This window comes from Pavona decussata, unplaced genomic scaffold (genome assembly GCF_977016875.1).
Source record: "Pavona decussata unplaced genomic scaffold, jaPavDecu1.1 SCAFFOLD_223, whole genome shotgun sequence".
Lineage (NCBI taxonomy): Eukaryota > Metazoa > Cnidaria > Anthozoa > Scleractinia > Agariciidae > Pavona > Pavona decussata.
In genome coordinates, this window is record NW_028145628.1 from 1,105,421 (window position 1) to 1,120,102 (window position 14,682).

Below are 14,682 nucleotides of genomic sequence, written 5' to 3' on the forward strand. Positions count from 1 at the left end.
AAAGTTATCCGGCCTTTCAGCAACCGTGGGGCCAGCACTGAAAAGGGAACCGAAAAATTACATTGGTCTGAAATAGAGTCAGGGTTTGGAGAACCACGCCTCACACCTGCAACCCCGGCCCAATATCCCATGCAATTACTGTACACTGCACTTAGCTATGATTTCACACCGATTCAAAATGGCATTAGAAACCACGACACGGGCATATATTAAACATGTATTAAAATGTTGATAATTTTGTGCGATGTTTTATGAAAATAATACCGGCCAATTGTTATCTGTTTGAACAATTATGTACGATTTTTTTTTGCAAGCGCACTAAAAATCTCGTCAGCAACTTAATGAATAGGAAAAGTGTTTTCAGGCTGTCGCTGTTATATGTCTGTCTGGATATTTCCATGCTAGATTGTCTCCTCTCTCTAACTACGCTAAAACTTATATCAATTATTCACTCTTAAAAAGTGGAGTGTTTTAAACTGATTAACTGACAAAGATGAAATCTGGGAAAAATCAAACACCTTCCAGCTAGCTCTTATCCGTCTTCTTTGTGAATTCTAGCCCTGTGAGTGATTTTTCTTCTTTTTTATTACCCATTACTTGTCGACTATTGTTTTTTCTGCCGGAAGGAAGCTAAACGTAAAATCAAGCTGTCAGTACATTAATTTGTAATCGCTATTTTCGTTATTTTCGAGTCAGGCCGGAATAAATAAAAAATCCAATATTTTTCTTGCTTACACTTAAACCCACGCTTTCCTAGAAACACGTGTGATTGCTCTTGGAGGCTATTTTTCTTTCTCGATTTTTAAATCAAAGACAAGTATTTTTGCAATTGAAATTATTTAAAGGACTAAGACAAGCTTAAAAACCTGTAGACTACAAAGTAAACAGCCAGACCGTGCACCCGCAAGTGAGTAAATCTTTTATGTCATCCTAAGGCCCTATTTCCATTGTAACTGCCAGCGAACAATAGCCACACAGCTATTGCCCTTTTGTTTCCATGGGAACGAGTGCAGCTGACGGATTTTTTAATTAGCGAAAACAATTCGTTTTTCTTGCAAGGTTCGACTGTACTGTCCAGTTAAGGTGCATTACGCACGAAAACTGCATGCGTTCAGATCAGTTTTTCAGGCATGGGCAGCCCAACCTTCGACTTAGGCTCGCTGTGTTCAAGCCCTTTATTTTACCCAGAAGGAGAAGATTTTCTGGGACAGCCTGTCAATGTTTTCAACGAGGAGGATATCAGCTTCGATTTTGTTGATAATTTTGGAACGGGTTTTGCAACGTTTGGGAATAACATTAAAGAAGTGATACCGCGTGAACACTATCAAATTTTGACAAGCGAGAGTCCGACACTACGACGCAATGACAACGCGGAAAAGGAGAACAACAACGATCAAAAAACGTTTAGCGGAAAATCAAGAAGCAACAAACAAGTCATTGCTTCTAACAATGGAAACAGCGATTCTGTTGATGAACAGGCATCCGCTTCCGAGTGTGTTGAAGTAACCGACACAAAGACGGAGAATTTGCGCTCCAACGATTTAAGTAAAACTGCGGAAGGTAAAACACCTGAAAACTTGGTCGAACAAGATGCGACGAAAAATCACGCTTTATTACAGAGCGATTGTCAGATAAATGGCTTAAAAAACGGCGACCTGCAGATCGCGGATAACGGCCCTGCCACAACGGATTCGTCGAGAAACCTTTACAAACATTTCACTGAAAACACCTTCTCTGATAACAATTTCAATGAAAAAACAGTATTTGCCAGATGGGATTTGTCATCGGAGGGAGCGCACAAACCTTTAGGCAAGAGTAGTTACCTCGAAGATCTTGGCGAACAGGACTCCAAGACGACAAGCTTGAAGAAAATCGATGATTCTTCTTTTAGCGTAAAAAATACTGCTTTCTCACGGCGCTGTGTTATTCCAAAAACGTTTTATTCGCCGTTTTGGACGCCGGAGAAGAGTACAGCGAAGCAGGGTAAATCTGTAGAAGACGGTTTTATCAATGCGCAACGAAATGTGGACATTTTGTACTGCTGTAATTATAGGTCGCAGAAACGAGACGCTAAGAACAAGAGATTTGTAGTAAAGAGTGACGCGGGGTTTGATAAAGATGGCGTCAAATACACCGATTTTTTGAAACGTAATTCAGTTTTTAAACAGCAAGGGAACTCAGTAAGACACCATAACAAAACAATTAATGAAGTCATATCAGCGCATATTGATGATGGCGGGTCGAACAATGACAAATGGGTTTCGCTGCCAGCAATTTACACCTCATCGTCAAAGCCGAGAGCGCTAGCGCCTCACCACAGGAAACCGACTGGTGGTCCTTTTCAGACGGGCACGCTTTCTATGTCTTCGATCGATGAGTTGATTAAAAAGTACAGAGGCCATGCATTCGATTTATATGAACAACAAAAGCGATACCAGATTAAACCTTTCAAATAGTGTAAAGCAATCAGACATGCAGATTGATGGCCCATTGCTGGATGAACTTCACTCTTCATTTCTAGTAATTATCACCTCATCGACGTGAAGGGTTATTAAAAGGATTTGATCATAAAGTAATCCGCAAATAATTAAACCTGACCCGTTTCTCGGCTGGTGACGCAAGGCAAAAAGCCCATACAAATTAAAATCTTTAAAATCATGCCGTTAGGCTTGGGCTCGTTTGTGTTTGCGCGTTTTTGGGGTTAGAAACGTTACAAGAAAACTAAGCGCTATTTCAGGCGTTCCCTCTGCGTCCCTAAACCAAAAGCTGGACTCGGTGACCAGCATGTAACACCGACGATTTTCGCGAGACTAATCACGAACGGTGTTTGTAAAAGCTTTACGAATTAAAATGAGAACTACAAAAGTAAATTCTATTGTAATTAAAATTTGCAATTTTTACATAAAATTAGTATGCCGGCTACGCTGACACCGTCTTGCTAGAAACATCGCATAACTGGTGAACAAGTTTTGCGAATCGCCACTAATAGAGAGGTCTTGATAAGGCGTGAATGGTGTAACCGATATCCTTAACTCTCGTAAAATACAAGAATTATCAATTACTGGCACGAGGGTACGCTGCATGTTCTTTTAATTATAAGAGTTTTTGTTGTATTCAATGCTTTATCCCGGTGGGGCTAAAAAGAATTATTCTTTTCCGTTCAAAACTTTTAAAAATCTTCAGGATCTGATCTAAATATTATGGTTATTCCAGCTTCATACATTATAAAGCAAAACACATCCACCCGATTTATTTTTAGACTTTTTAAAAAGATTTCTTAATTAGCCTTACTTAAGAAGTGTTAACCGAGGTTTTTGTTTGTTGGCATATATCTATTGTTTTCCGAGATGCATAATCTCGCGGGATAGAAATCTATTTAATAAGCTAACAGCGCTGGTTATTACATCCGACTTTGAGATTAACTGAAAAGAAGATTGAAATTAGATGCAGCCAAAACTTGCCATTCTTGAGCCAGCTGAAGCCGTCGCCCCGCAATAGAGTCAGTTTTTAAAGATAATACCCTTTAATACAAAAGTCAAACGCTGACTCATGTTTATATAAACAATATAGCCTCCATTTGGCGCGAAACTATGCCCAGATATATGTCCGCGGACATTATCCGTTCCAGATAATGTCCAAGGACAAATATCTGAGCCAAGCCAAATGGAGGCTATTGTGGTTATTATCCTTCAAAAAAAATTTTTTGCAACATGTAGCAACGAGCTTGAGTATTTGAACATTTCGTTTAAGAACAGTTTACCGTCAAAAACGTTTTGAGCGTATGTTGTTTTCTGATACTGCTTTATCGACCAGCAGGTTTATCTCTCCTTCTGTCACAAAAATAAACCGTTCCCCCATCTTGACATAAATTTTAATTGTAAACAAGGCGCGCCTTGAAGTTTTTGAAATTGGGGAATATCACTTGGGGAATATCATCGGATATTACCCAGTTTTAGCTGGGGTATATTCGGTCATGTGAGGCGTTTAGACCAATCGCGCGCGAGCGAAAATATTTGATGGATTATAATTCAAGATAATGCTATGTAAGGACCAGGTAAGGACGCTCAAGAAAGGTTTTTTTTTTCTTTTCACTTCTCGGGGGAACGCTACCGCGCTTTCCCCAAGCCGCCCCCCCCCCCCCCCCCCTCCCTGCGTAACTTCAAGACGGCGTTTCAAGCTACCGTATGGCAATAAAACCCAGCGGGCATATTTAATTGAAGTCCGCAAAATAGGGCGATGACGTGACATGACGTGGGAATCACCTCATTAACCTTACACAGCCGCCGTCTTGAAACTCCAACACGCCAGAAAACTGTTCAAATTGACTAATACTCACAAATAAAACCAATAAATACTTTTGTTCTTGGGCCATGAAAATGTATGTTGACTAGCATTCGCAACGTCAAGTTATATAAAATGCGCAAGTTTATTTTATAACATAGCGCGCGTGCAACCTAATCTAATTCCTATTGGTGTAATCATGGTACATTTCTCAACATACGCACGGCCGTGCGTCCATCCGATGACGTGTGCAAGTCAGGTGAAGGAAGCATGCACGCGCTGTGTTATTAAAAAACTTTTACAGAGAGACAACAGCATAAAAAATGTATATTTATAAGAGCTTGAAGCTTAATGAAACGTTAAGATTAAACCGATATGAGTAACCATTTTCGCCTTTTTTTTGCACAGAGAATTTTGTAATTAATCGGAAACACGACCTGTTTTCCAAGAATCATTTACTTTATTTTCACTATGTTATAAAAGAATTGGTTCATGCTTTTAGCTGTGCGTATATCGACTTATGGATGCACTTGGGAAGTTTGGAGAGCACTCAAGAAGCTAGAGTTGCTCTCGGCTACGCCTCGAGCAACTCTTACGCTTCTCTCGTGCTCTCCAAACTTCCCGCGTGCATCCATAGCTCGATATACGCACGCTAAGCATGAACCAATTCTTTAATGTTTATCACCGCTGTTTGTATTTTATTTCTGATCAAAACCAAGTAATGCTAAACTGCTATCATAAACGAAGATATACTCAAACTGTCTTCACAAAAAGGTAAAAAAATTACATTCGTAAAGACATGAGTGTCAAAATCTTGTTGTCATGGAAACATCAAGTCACATGTCAAACCAAATTGTTCCTAGATAAATTTAGGAAAAGTTACGAAGGTTGTTGGTGTTTGCAAAGTTATCAATATGTTCAAAGCCACGCAGGTGCTGAAATGTGGGTAAAAGTTTCAAGTTCAAACTCACCCACCTCCTCCTCGATCTCGGTCGTGTCTAGAAAACGAGCAATCCCCTCTTTTCCTTAAAGATAATAAAGCGAGCGCGCGCGATCCCTCCGCGTCTCCTCGCGAGAAGCAATTTTCGCGCGCGCTCACTGAAATGGTTCGCTTGCTTTCCTATCCCTGAGAAAAAACAAGGGGTTGCTTGTAGTCTTGCAGTGTCTGACATGATCTTGGTTTAATATGTGCTCTTTCCATTGCACTTTTTATGGAGATGATCACGTAACTTTGTGACACCAAACAAAAACATTTGCAAAAGAGGCAAAGCAAGGAGAAGAAAAGCTATTAAAAGTCCACCAGCTTTGGCCTTGAAATCGTCGTAATTCAGGGCACTATAGATGTAACGTTTTCCTTGAATGTTTGTGCCGCCCAGTTGCCAGTAAATCACAGAGAAGAGCAGATATACAGCAAAGTACAGCAGAGCGTATAACCAATGGACGAGACGTACTGGAACCGAGCTTAAGCACGTGTCAATCAACATGAACACGGAATTGAGCACGTGTTTTGTAATGCTGTTCGCGTCGCGTGCGTGATCTTCAAACAGTACGGTCCAGTACCCCGCGGTCACGAACAAGCCTCCATTCGCCGAGATAACGTGCATGAGCCACAGTAACTTGTGCTCCAACCGCAGAACGTCTTTCTCGCAGGCGTCGTTGCCAGGATCATCATCTTCGTCACCAGATTCCATTTCAAACTCCACCATCGGTATTTCTTGACCTTTTGGGCTTGAGCCAACGTCTCGCTCTTTCTCTAAATTGTCGTACAAGGCCTTATAGGAGAGAATGGTTGCAAACGCAAAGTAGATGACCAGCAAAGTATAGCTCCAGTTTGCTAAGTAAATAAACAACTTTGCTCCTTTCAAGTAAATGTTGTAAACAAACCATCCAAGGTTGTAGGCGAGGATTATCACGCGATGGAACACAAAAATAGGTAACGGCAACCACTATAGAGAGAAACAAATGATGCTCTGATACATCAAATCATGCTCCTGGTTTCGTCAAAAACGCCAAAAAATCCAGAATTTTTCCAGTACTTTAAATTTACTCAGATCTGTTCCGCGTTAGTTCCATCGCATTCAACATTCAACTAGTGAATTTCTTATTTACATCTGCCTGTCCGGGGCAAGGTTCAGTTCTAAGATATTTATAGGATCTCGTGATAAATCATATGACCAAAGGCAAGCCAGATTTGCACTAAATTTGAGGCTGGCCATGGACTTGTAAATGAGTATATAAACAAATGATGGCTTCAGCTGTGCAAAAAATGAAACTAAATAAACTTGCATCAGTTGTTGTTTCACGTGTAGCTACGATCATCGCCAAATCTCTTGGGAAGGTTGCTAGATCTTGTCTTACCTTTACGCTTCTCCCCTCCCCTGTATCAATGTTGAGGTTCAACCGTAAATCTTTACGCATTATTCTTCGTGGGGAATTCAACATTGAAAAGGGGGTGGGAGAAACGACAAACAAAGGCGTAAAGAAACGTAACTAATTAAAATTGCTATACCGGGATTGTTTCCTAACCTGCCCAACAGAAATTGGCGATCATTGTAGATCGAATATCTTCCGTTTCACGAACTCTTTCACTTTCACTTCTACCGATCATTCAGAATGGGCGTATGTATGTATGTACGCAAGGTAGTTTGCAAGCAAGGTAATGCCACGAGGCCGGTCTAATACAACAGGTGCTGAGACATCTCGTTCGCTGATTGACTATTCTTTGGGTCTTACTGAAAATACACACCCACAAACTAAGCCAAAACTATTTCTTTACACGGACTCAAGTAACGTGTACGTACCTTGGAATCTGTAAAGTCTCGGTGCTGTGGATGACGCAGTTTGAAATGCTGCAAACGAAATTCGTCACGAAACATAATTGTCAAACGAGCTTTGGTTGATTCTTAACTGCAGGACCAAGTTGCATCGATAAATTTGTGTCCTCGTAAGTTCTGATGCAGGAAATTCTGAACAATTAAACGCTTCCGTGAGTGAGGAAGTGAGTGACTAATACGTACATGAAACAAGATCATGAAAAGAAGCCACACTCTCTCAAATGTCATGATGACACATATTCAAGTCACGCAACTCCACAATCCCAGTCTTTTTTCAGGCTCCTGCTTTGTTATATAATCAAGATATTTTCCTTTGCGTTACCGTTTAAAACATTTCGTTTTTTTGTGTTTTATTTTATCCTCTTCTTGAAAAAACAAACAAATTAAGTTACGATAAAAATCCCCTTAGAGAATTTGAAAAAAAAAAATCCGTGTGGCGCCTGCCTTCAACCTGCTGCAGCCGGGAAAACATGAGGGAGGGAGGGGGTAATGTTTCTGTGACAGAGAGCAGTGAAGAGTCAGTGAACGGTGAACGCTCTTTCAAGTGATAGATCTTTTAGTATTAAAATAACAAACCAGAGGGTGGTGTGGGGCAAAAATGGTTTCCTCATGCTAACAAGCTGAAGAGTGGAATTTCAACTGCTGGGAGCTCACTGTCATATCCCAATTCTGTGGCTAATAAGCCAACAATCGGTGGCCTGTCATGTCTGTCACATTGACTGTCATCCTAGTGTACAGGCGGGGTTGGGATAGCGGAGGCTTCTAGCGGGGCAGGCAGGTTCTCTCTTAGATTCATGTCTGTCTGGAGACCTTTTTGTGCGTGGTGGATACTTTTCTTTAATCTGTTTCGACATTAAATACAGGCATGCACGATACTGGATGGATGAAGACTGGAGTATTTATAGTACAAGAAAAGATGTTTCCTTAGAGGTCCGTAACAAGTCAATATGACGTCATATTACGTGGCGATTACGTCATGCTTCTCAAAAGAAGGACATCTTGGATCTGCCATCTTTCCACACTCAAAACTCTTCACGGATGATATGAAGATGTCTGGGGTATTGAGAGACATTAAGGAAGATGCTAAAGAACCAATAAAAGATCTTACTCACTTGGAAACTTGGAGCAATGAATGGCAATTACAACAACACTGATAACAGCGAAGTAATGCGTATTTCTAAGAAGAATGATAGCTTAAACGCCCTTAATATCATCTATGTGGTAATCATTGAAAAGATGATCTTGGAATTCACATTACTTTGAATTGACCTGTGACGGAGCCTGCAAGCCAATAAATGGGCAAATAAAGCAAACAGTGTCCTGGGATTTAAGACGAACAGTGAATCCTAAGAATCCTGATTTTTTTTCTTTTTTCGAAACTTTTTAGAGTCTAGTACGTCCTATACTGGAGAACTGCTCTCCAGTCTGGTGTCCGCACCTTAAAAAAGATAAAAACACCCTGGAGAAAGTACAATGTAGGGCATTCAAATGTGCACTTGGAAATACTGAGCGAGACATGTCCTATGAAGAACGTCTAAAGTTCCTTTGAATCTTTAATTTATTTGAGTCTAAAGTTCCTTTCCATGCCTTCGAGTGCCAATCGGCTTATAATGCCATAAGTCTGTCAATATTTGATAGATTTGCATGATGACCTACGATGTTCTCGTGGAGATCTACTTAAAAGAAATGATGAAACACACCTCCTCCAATTTGCGATAGGGTTGACCACTCCCATAACTTTTCGACTTTTTTTCTGTGGCACTTGTGGTTCTTACACTGTGACGCGCTTTAGCGTGACCACCCAACAAACCTTTTTTTTACACGTTAGGCAATCAGGACACGCGAATTTGATTAACAATCACGCCTCCTTGCAAAGTCCAACAGGCAAGTGACGCAACAACGACGCAACAACATGTCGTTTTGTGTTTTGTGGCTAACTTGTTTAAAAAAAAAAAAGGGTGGCTGGGTGGCCACGGTAAGGCGCATCGCACTGTAAGACATATCTCACATTAATCAATTTGTTGAGAACTGCAAAATAAGATGCAGTTTAGGGGTATACCTAATATACACAAGGATTGGGACATTTTGAACTTTTAAATTTTTAAGTTTTAAACCCATTTATTTCAAAGCCATATCTCTTCTCATTTATGATTATATCACTTCGGAAGTACACTTAACAGTACCTTTATATTAAAATGGTATATAATACATGGACATTCAGTTTGTAGTCCTGGATCTGGAAAAAAGTCATTTTTCCTTAGGGTTTAAAGGGTTAAATGGCAACGCTACAACAAATAAAGATCATTTTCTTCGCTTATAATGGAAGAGATTCCTCAACGTTCTTTACATTTGAACACAATTTTTGATCTTTAAAACAGTAAACCACAGCTTTAAACTTACGTTTGAATATTTTTCAACACTCCATTTTTATACGTACAAGTGATACAACGAATAAATTACCGAAAGAAATCGCTGCGTTATAATTAACAATTAGATTATGAGCTCGAGATATTTCTGTCGCGTGATAGCTGATGAGGGCGAAGCCCAATCACGCATAGAAATCTCGAGCGAATAATCTAATTGTTTTAGTACAAATCTACTAGTCGGTCAAAACTAAACAAGTAAATTATCTATATCCTCATTGCAGACACTTCCAAAACGCGACGAAGCGGCCGCCATTTTGTTGAAAACCGCTACTCACTATCTATCACAGAATAGATAGCGAGTAGTGTAGCCAATCAGAGAAAGGCGTTCGTGATAGAACACTAGTAGATTTATACTAAAACGAGTTATTAGTACAACCCCCGTCTTAAAACTGGCGATTTCTCCAAAACGCCAGAAAACCGTTCAAATTGACTCAACAATAAGCAAAACCAATGATATAATACTAAACTGCTATCATAAAATGTACAAGTAACAAAGATACAAGCCAGCTCCTCCTCCATCCTACAAGCAGTCCTTTATTTTTCAAAGGGAGAGTAAAGCGAGTGAAACACGCGAGTAAGTGCGATTCCTCCGCGCGTTCCGTCTCCTCGCGAGATGCAATTTCGCGCGCGCTCAACGCGGGTTTGCTCGCTTTACGATCCCTGAAGAAAAAAGGGGCTGTTCTTAGTCTAGCCGTGTCTGACATGATCTTAATCTATATGCTCCTGTCAAAACACTTTTTGTGAAGATAGTCTCGTAGCTTGGTAATGCCCAACAAGAATAGATGCAATATTGGCAAAACCACGAACATGAAACCCACCAGAAGACCGCCAGTTCTCAACTGGAAGTCGTTGTAGTCCAGGGCTTTGTAGATGTAAGGTCTTCCTTGATTGTTGGTACCGCCGAGTTGCCAGTATATCACAGAGAAGAGCAGATATACAGCAATGTAAAGCAGAGCGTATAACCAGTGGAGGAAACGCATTGGGATCGAGCTTACAGCCGTGTCAATGACCATGAACACGGAATTGAGCGCGTGTTTTGTGATGTTGTTTGCGTCGATTATGTCATCTTCAATCAGGACGGTCCAGTACCCCACGGTTATCCACAGGCCTGCAGATGCAGCGATTATATGAAGGAACCACAGCAACTTGTGCTCCCACCGCAGGGCGTCTTGTGCGCGGGCGTTCTCGTTTGAGGCTTCACCCTCGTCCCCAGACCCCATCTCTATCGCCACCACTGGCGTCTCCCTGTTGTTAGACACTCTTGTATTCTTCGTGTCGTTGTACAGGGCAATGGAGGAAAGCGTTGTTGCAACGATAAAATAGATTACCAATATAGTATAGGTCCAGTTTGTTAAAAAAATGAACAGCTTTGCCTCGTACACGTAAATGTTGTAGATGAGCCATCCCAGATTGTACGCGAGGAAGATCACGCGTAAAACAATAAAAGCAGATAAAGACAACCACTAAACAGAAAGAAAATAAAAGAACGATTTTCAGTTATAAGATTTTTAATTAGGCTAAGTAGTAGAAATCGCAATTACCGCGTTTAGAGCGATTTCCAACCAAGTGTCGTAGGACCAAAACCAAAGTAATTACTCTGGCCAATCGCAACAGATGTAAACAACACAACGAACCAATCAGAATTTGAAGCAAATACACGTAACTGACACCAAGCGCGGGAAAACGCGTGCTGCCAAAACACGATTGGTTTTGGTTTGGATTCCCATTGGTTGAGAAAGTGGCGCGAGTTTTGTTAACCAATCACAGAGCGTAATAATGTAAAACCAAAGCAAACGCGAAATTACTTTCGACACTCAAATTGAAAACCGCTCTAATAACAGGTGGCAATGCAACTCCTTATGTTGTTATCCTGTTATTATTATCGCCGTATTAAAGAGCGGTTGTCAAAAGAGTGTGGAAAGTAGTTTCACCTTTGCTCTGGTCTAGCTTTACTAGGCTCTGTGATTTGTCAGAAAAACTCGCGCCGCGTTTTCAACTCAAAAATTTTTGTTCAAATTAAACGTCATTTAAAATCAAAAATATTAGTTAACCGGCTAGCATTCAGTCGGAAAGCCTACAACAAGTCATCAATTCGGGGTCCTAAAATGATCAGTGCTTAAGATTTAACGTTTACAAACGGTCGAAAAAGCATAAGCTAGCAATAAATTGTAAATAGGGATAACGACATTTTTTAGTTCGGAACGGAATATTCATATGTCATCACTGGTTACAGATTTACTGCGCTTGTTTTCACAGGTTGTTTAATTCGACTCAGTTGACACTTACACGGCAATTACAATATGTAAATTACTAACAAAAATAACAATAACGGAAAGAGGTGTTGCGTGGACAACGGTGGGTTTTCAAAAACATGTTTTGTGACCAAGGCCGCCCTGTTGATCGCTATTTCTTGCCCTCCTTTAGTTTCATTTGAAAATTATTGCATAAGTGCATTTCCAAATCCTGAAACATGTTTTACAATCTGAAAGATGTTGTTATTTATCTAGAATTATTCTATGCCTCAGTTATTTCTGAGAATGTCCAATACTACAGTCACACGACCAATATTTGCGGAAGGGAGAGGTGCATGTTATTCATCAATTTATTAGTCTAGAGTTCTAAAGTAAAATGGTCCGTAAAAAAGCTGTTTTGAAATAAAATCAGAGTAGGTTTAATATGCATTTAAAGATCTTATGTACAGCCCGGCGGATAAATGGGTTTTTGTAGCAAATATTAAGCAAGAATACTGAGTGAATTACATACTGAGGCAAGGTTGGGTTATATGTATTCAGTTAGATTGCGTGATTACTGTGTTAACCGCGAAGGATTCTGTGCTTAGCAAATATAATGATGTTATAACGGATTAACATTTGTATCAAGGAAAACCCATAGTTAGATGATGCTAGAGCTCTCAGGAAGCAAAAGAATTTAAGATTCATTTCAATGTATGCTTGCTTTCCTTTTGGCGATAATGGCACCGCGGCACAGTGGGCGCTATGAGGTTACGTTTGTTCTATTTTGTTTTTTGTCGTTAAAAAAAATTTACTAGTCTGTAAAGAGAATTGAGCACATGGAACCTAAGGCAATTTCAAATACGTATAATTCATGCAACGTAGCATCTAAATTACTTCAGGTGTGCTTTGTAATTTCTTTTGTGATGTTTAAATTCATTTAAACTGCTCACGTATCTCAGTTGTACCTCGAAACACACTCGACAAGCTCCAAACCAATCATTTTCATGAACTTACCCTGGAATCTGTAAAGTCCCGGCGAAAAGGATGCCACAGCTTGAAATGCCTCAAACGAAATTCGTCGCGGAACATGATTTTTGAAGCAGAAGAGTTAAGCTGTGATTAAGGGCGGTCTGGTCAAATTTACATGCACAGCGCAGCAACAAATGCAGCAATACAATATATCAGATCATGCATACCGGGCCTTCTAAATATTGAACAAATGCCAAATACGTCAATAACTTTTACATAAGTGTCAATTTTCTCGCGCGCTGATTGGCTTATTTGTATTGTCAATAAAAGCACAGATGGATGACAAGTGTACGTTTTGAATTCACAACAGTTTGACAACGTTTTGACGAAATGTCATCAATAAGCATGACAGCCGCATAAAAAACTGGCGTCAATTTATGTTGAATGCATCGGGCTATATGGACAAAATTGAAAATCAAAGCCTCGAGAAATTTTTTTGGCATTGTTTTACGTCACTGTATTGGCAAAGCGCATTAAAGCCCACCTCATTTTTCCTGTTTCGTGATCTTGCCTGAGGCAATTTAAACGACCGATAACATTACGTCACGTCACGTCACGTACAACCCACGCGTACAAACATTCACGGTCGAACTCACGTCCTCCAACATTTCAGCCGCTTGTATTGGGGCAAGGTAATTCGAACTAAAATGAATCGGCAACTGTCACTATATTGAAAAACATTCCCTCATACGAATGTTCAGTTCCTTTTTTCCTTTTATTTGGTTTTGTCGATACATTCAGTAATGATAAACTGCTGACTTAATCTTGCGTGCATCACCTGATCACGTCAAGGATATCCGGCCGACTGCTTGACCGTTTTATCCCAATATTTCAGCGTGAATGCCTTTTCTGCCTGGTTCTTCATTTTAAAACAAAATACATCCTTCCTATCGCGTCTGGAACAGTCAGTATATACGCATTGACAATCAGTAATATCCTGGCTAAATGAATTAAGCCCACTTAGTGAAACTGATGTTACGATCGGCAACGAGTATAGTTTGAAGTGAAAATACTGGACACTCTTAGTCAAACCACATTATCATTACAAGAAAACAATTTTTTTTAAAGCCACTAAAGAAGAACAATACCATCCGTTATCTCATTTATGCTAGCCAAAGGAAAGTATTTTGAACGCAATAAGTGCAACGCAATAAGTGAACGCAATAACACTGCCGAAAAGCACAGTACGGCAATTTACGAGCAGAATTTATCCAAGCTTACATGTTTTACAGAAGCTGCAGAAGTGATTGCGATGTTGAGCCGTTTTTCAAGATTATTGTTTGTTGTCAGTTTAGGACGGTTAATTCAGACTTAATTTTCGCTTGGTTTGCGAGACTCCGAGATTGAAATTTTAAAATGCGAGATTCCAAGACCCGTTTTATTTTTTACGAACTCGAGATTCCGAGACAGTTTGAGACGCCGAAATTTCGAGACACGCCGAAAATTTGCCGAGACCCATTATTTTACAAGGACCATTCTATACCCCTAGTAGCCGACAAACCTACACTTTATGCATATATTATTAATATATAGTACAAGCATGTAGAGTATGCTTTGTTATGGTCGTAGTCAAGAACCATGAAGAACAGTCGGTGTAATTTATCATAATTTTCACTGTATTGTATTGTATTGTATTGTATTTCATTGACGCCACAGTTTTGTGGCGTAGAAATGTAAGTACGTTCATTTTAATTGGACTAAAAGAAAAACGTCGTTGGCTTCGCTGCAAAAAAAAAAAAATAAAATAAAGTAATAATAATAATAATAATAATTTCTTTTTTTAAGATTTTTAACTTTGTATATATTATTCGATCGATCAACGTCTTTGAAAAAGATTTTGTATGGATATTCTTAGCATGAACTGCAGAATTATGAAGC

At 39.7% G+C, this 14,682-nt stretch overlaps 3 protein-coding genes across 3 annotated transcripts; 1 reads left to right on the forward strand and 2 right to left on the reverse strand.

The window, feature by feature from the left end:
- The first annotated feature begins 271 nt into the window (after positions 1-271).
- On the forward strand, positions 272-2,658 carry LOC146459040 (uncharacterized). Its single transcript, XM_085089804.1, has one exon. It carries the CDS (start codon positions 1,131-1,133, stop codon positions 2,454-2,456), a length of 1,326 nt encoding a protein of 441 aa, XP_084945930.1. The 5' UTR covers positions 272-1,130; the 3' UTR covers positions 2,457-2,658.
- A 2,303-nt stretch (positions 2,659-4,961) lies between these two features.
- Positions 4,962-7,307, reverse strand: LOC146459041 (uncharacterized). Its single transcript, XM_085089789.1, has 2 exons — positions 7,083-7,307; positions 4,962-6,227 (listed from the first exon to the last, which is right to left on the reverse strand). Exons 1-2 carry the CDS (start codon positions 7,155-7,157, stop codon positions 5,463-5,465), a joined length of 840 nt encoding a protein of 279 aa, XP_084945915.1. The 5' UTR covers positions 7,158-7,307; the 3' UTR covers positions 4,962-5,462.
- A 1,889-nt stretch (positions 7,308-9,196) lies between these two features.
- Positions 9,197-12,964, reverse strand: LOC146459042 (protein rolling stone-like). The gene is made up of 2 exons (XM_085089790.1): positions 12,790-12,964; positions 9,197-11,004 (listed from the first exon to the last, which is right to left on the reverse strand). The coding sequence occupies exons 1-2, from the start codon at positions 12,862-12,864 to the stop codon at positions 10,255-10,257; spliced, it is 825 nt and encodes a 274-aa protein (XP_084945916.1). The 5' UTR covers positions 12,865-12,964; the 3' UTR covers positions 9,197-10,254.
- Between the last annotated feature and the right edge of the window lie 1,718 nt (positions 12,965-14,682).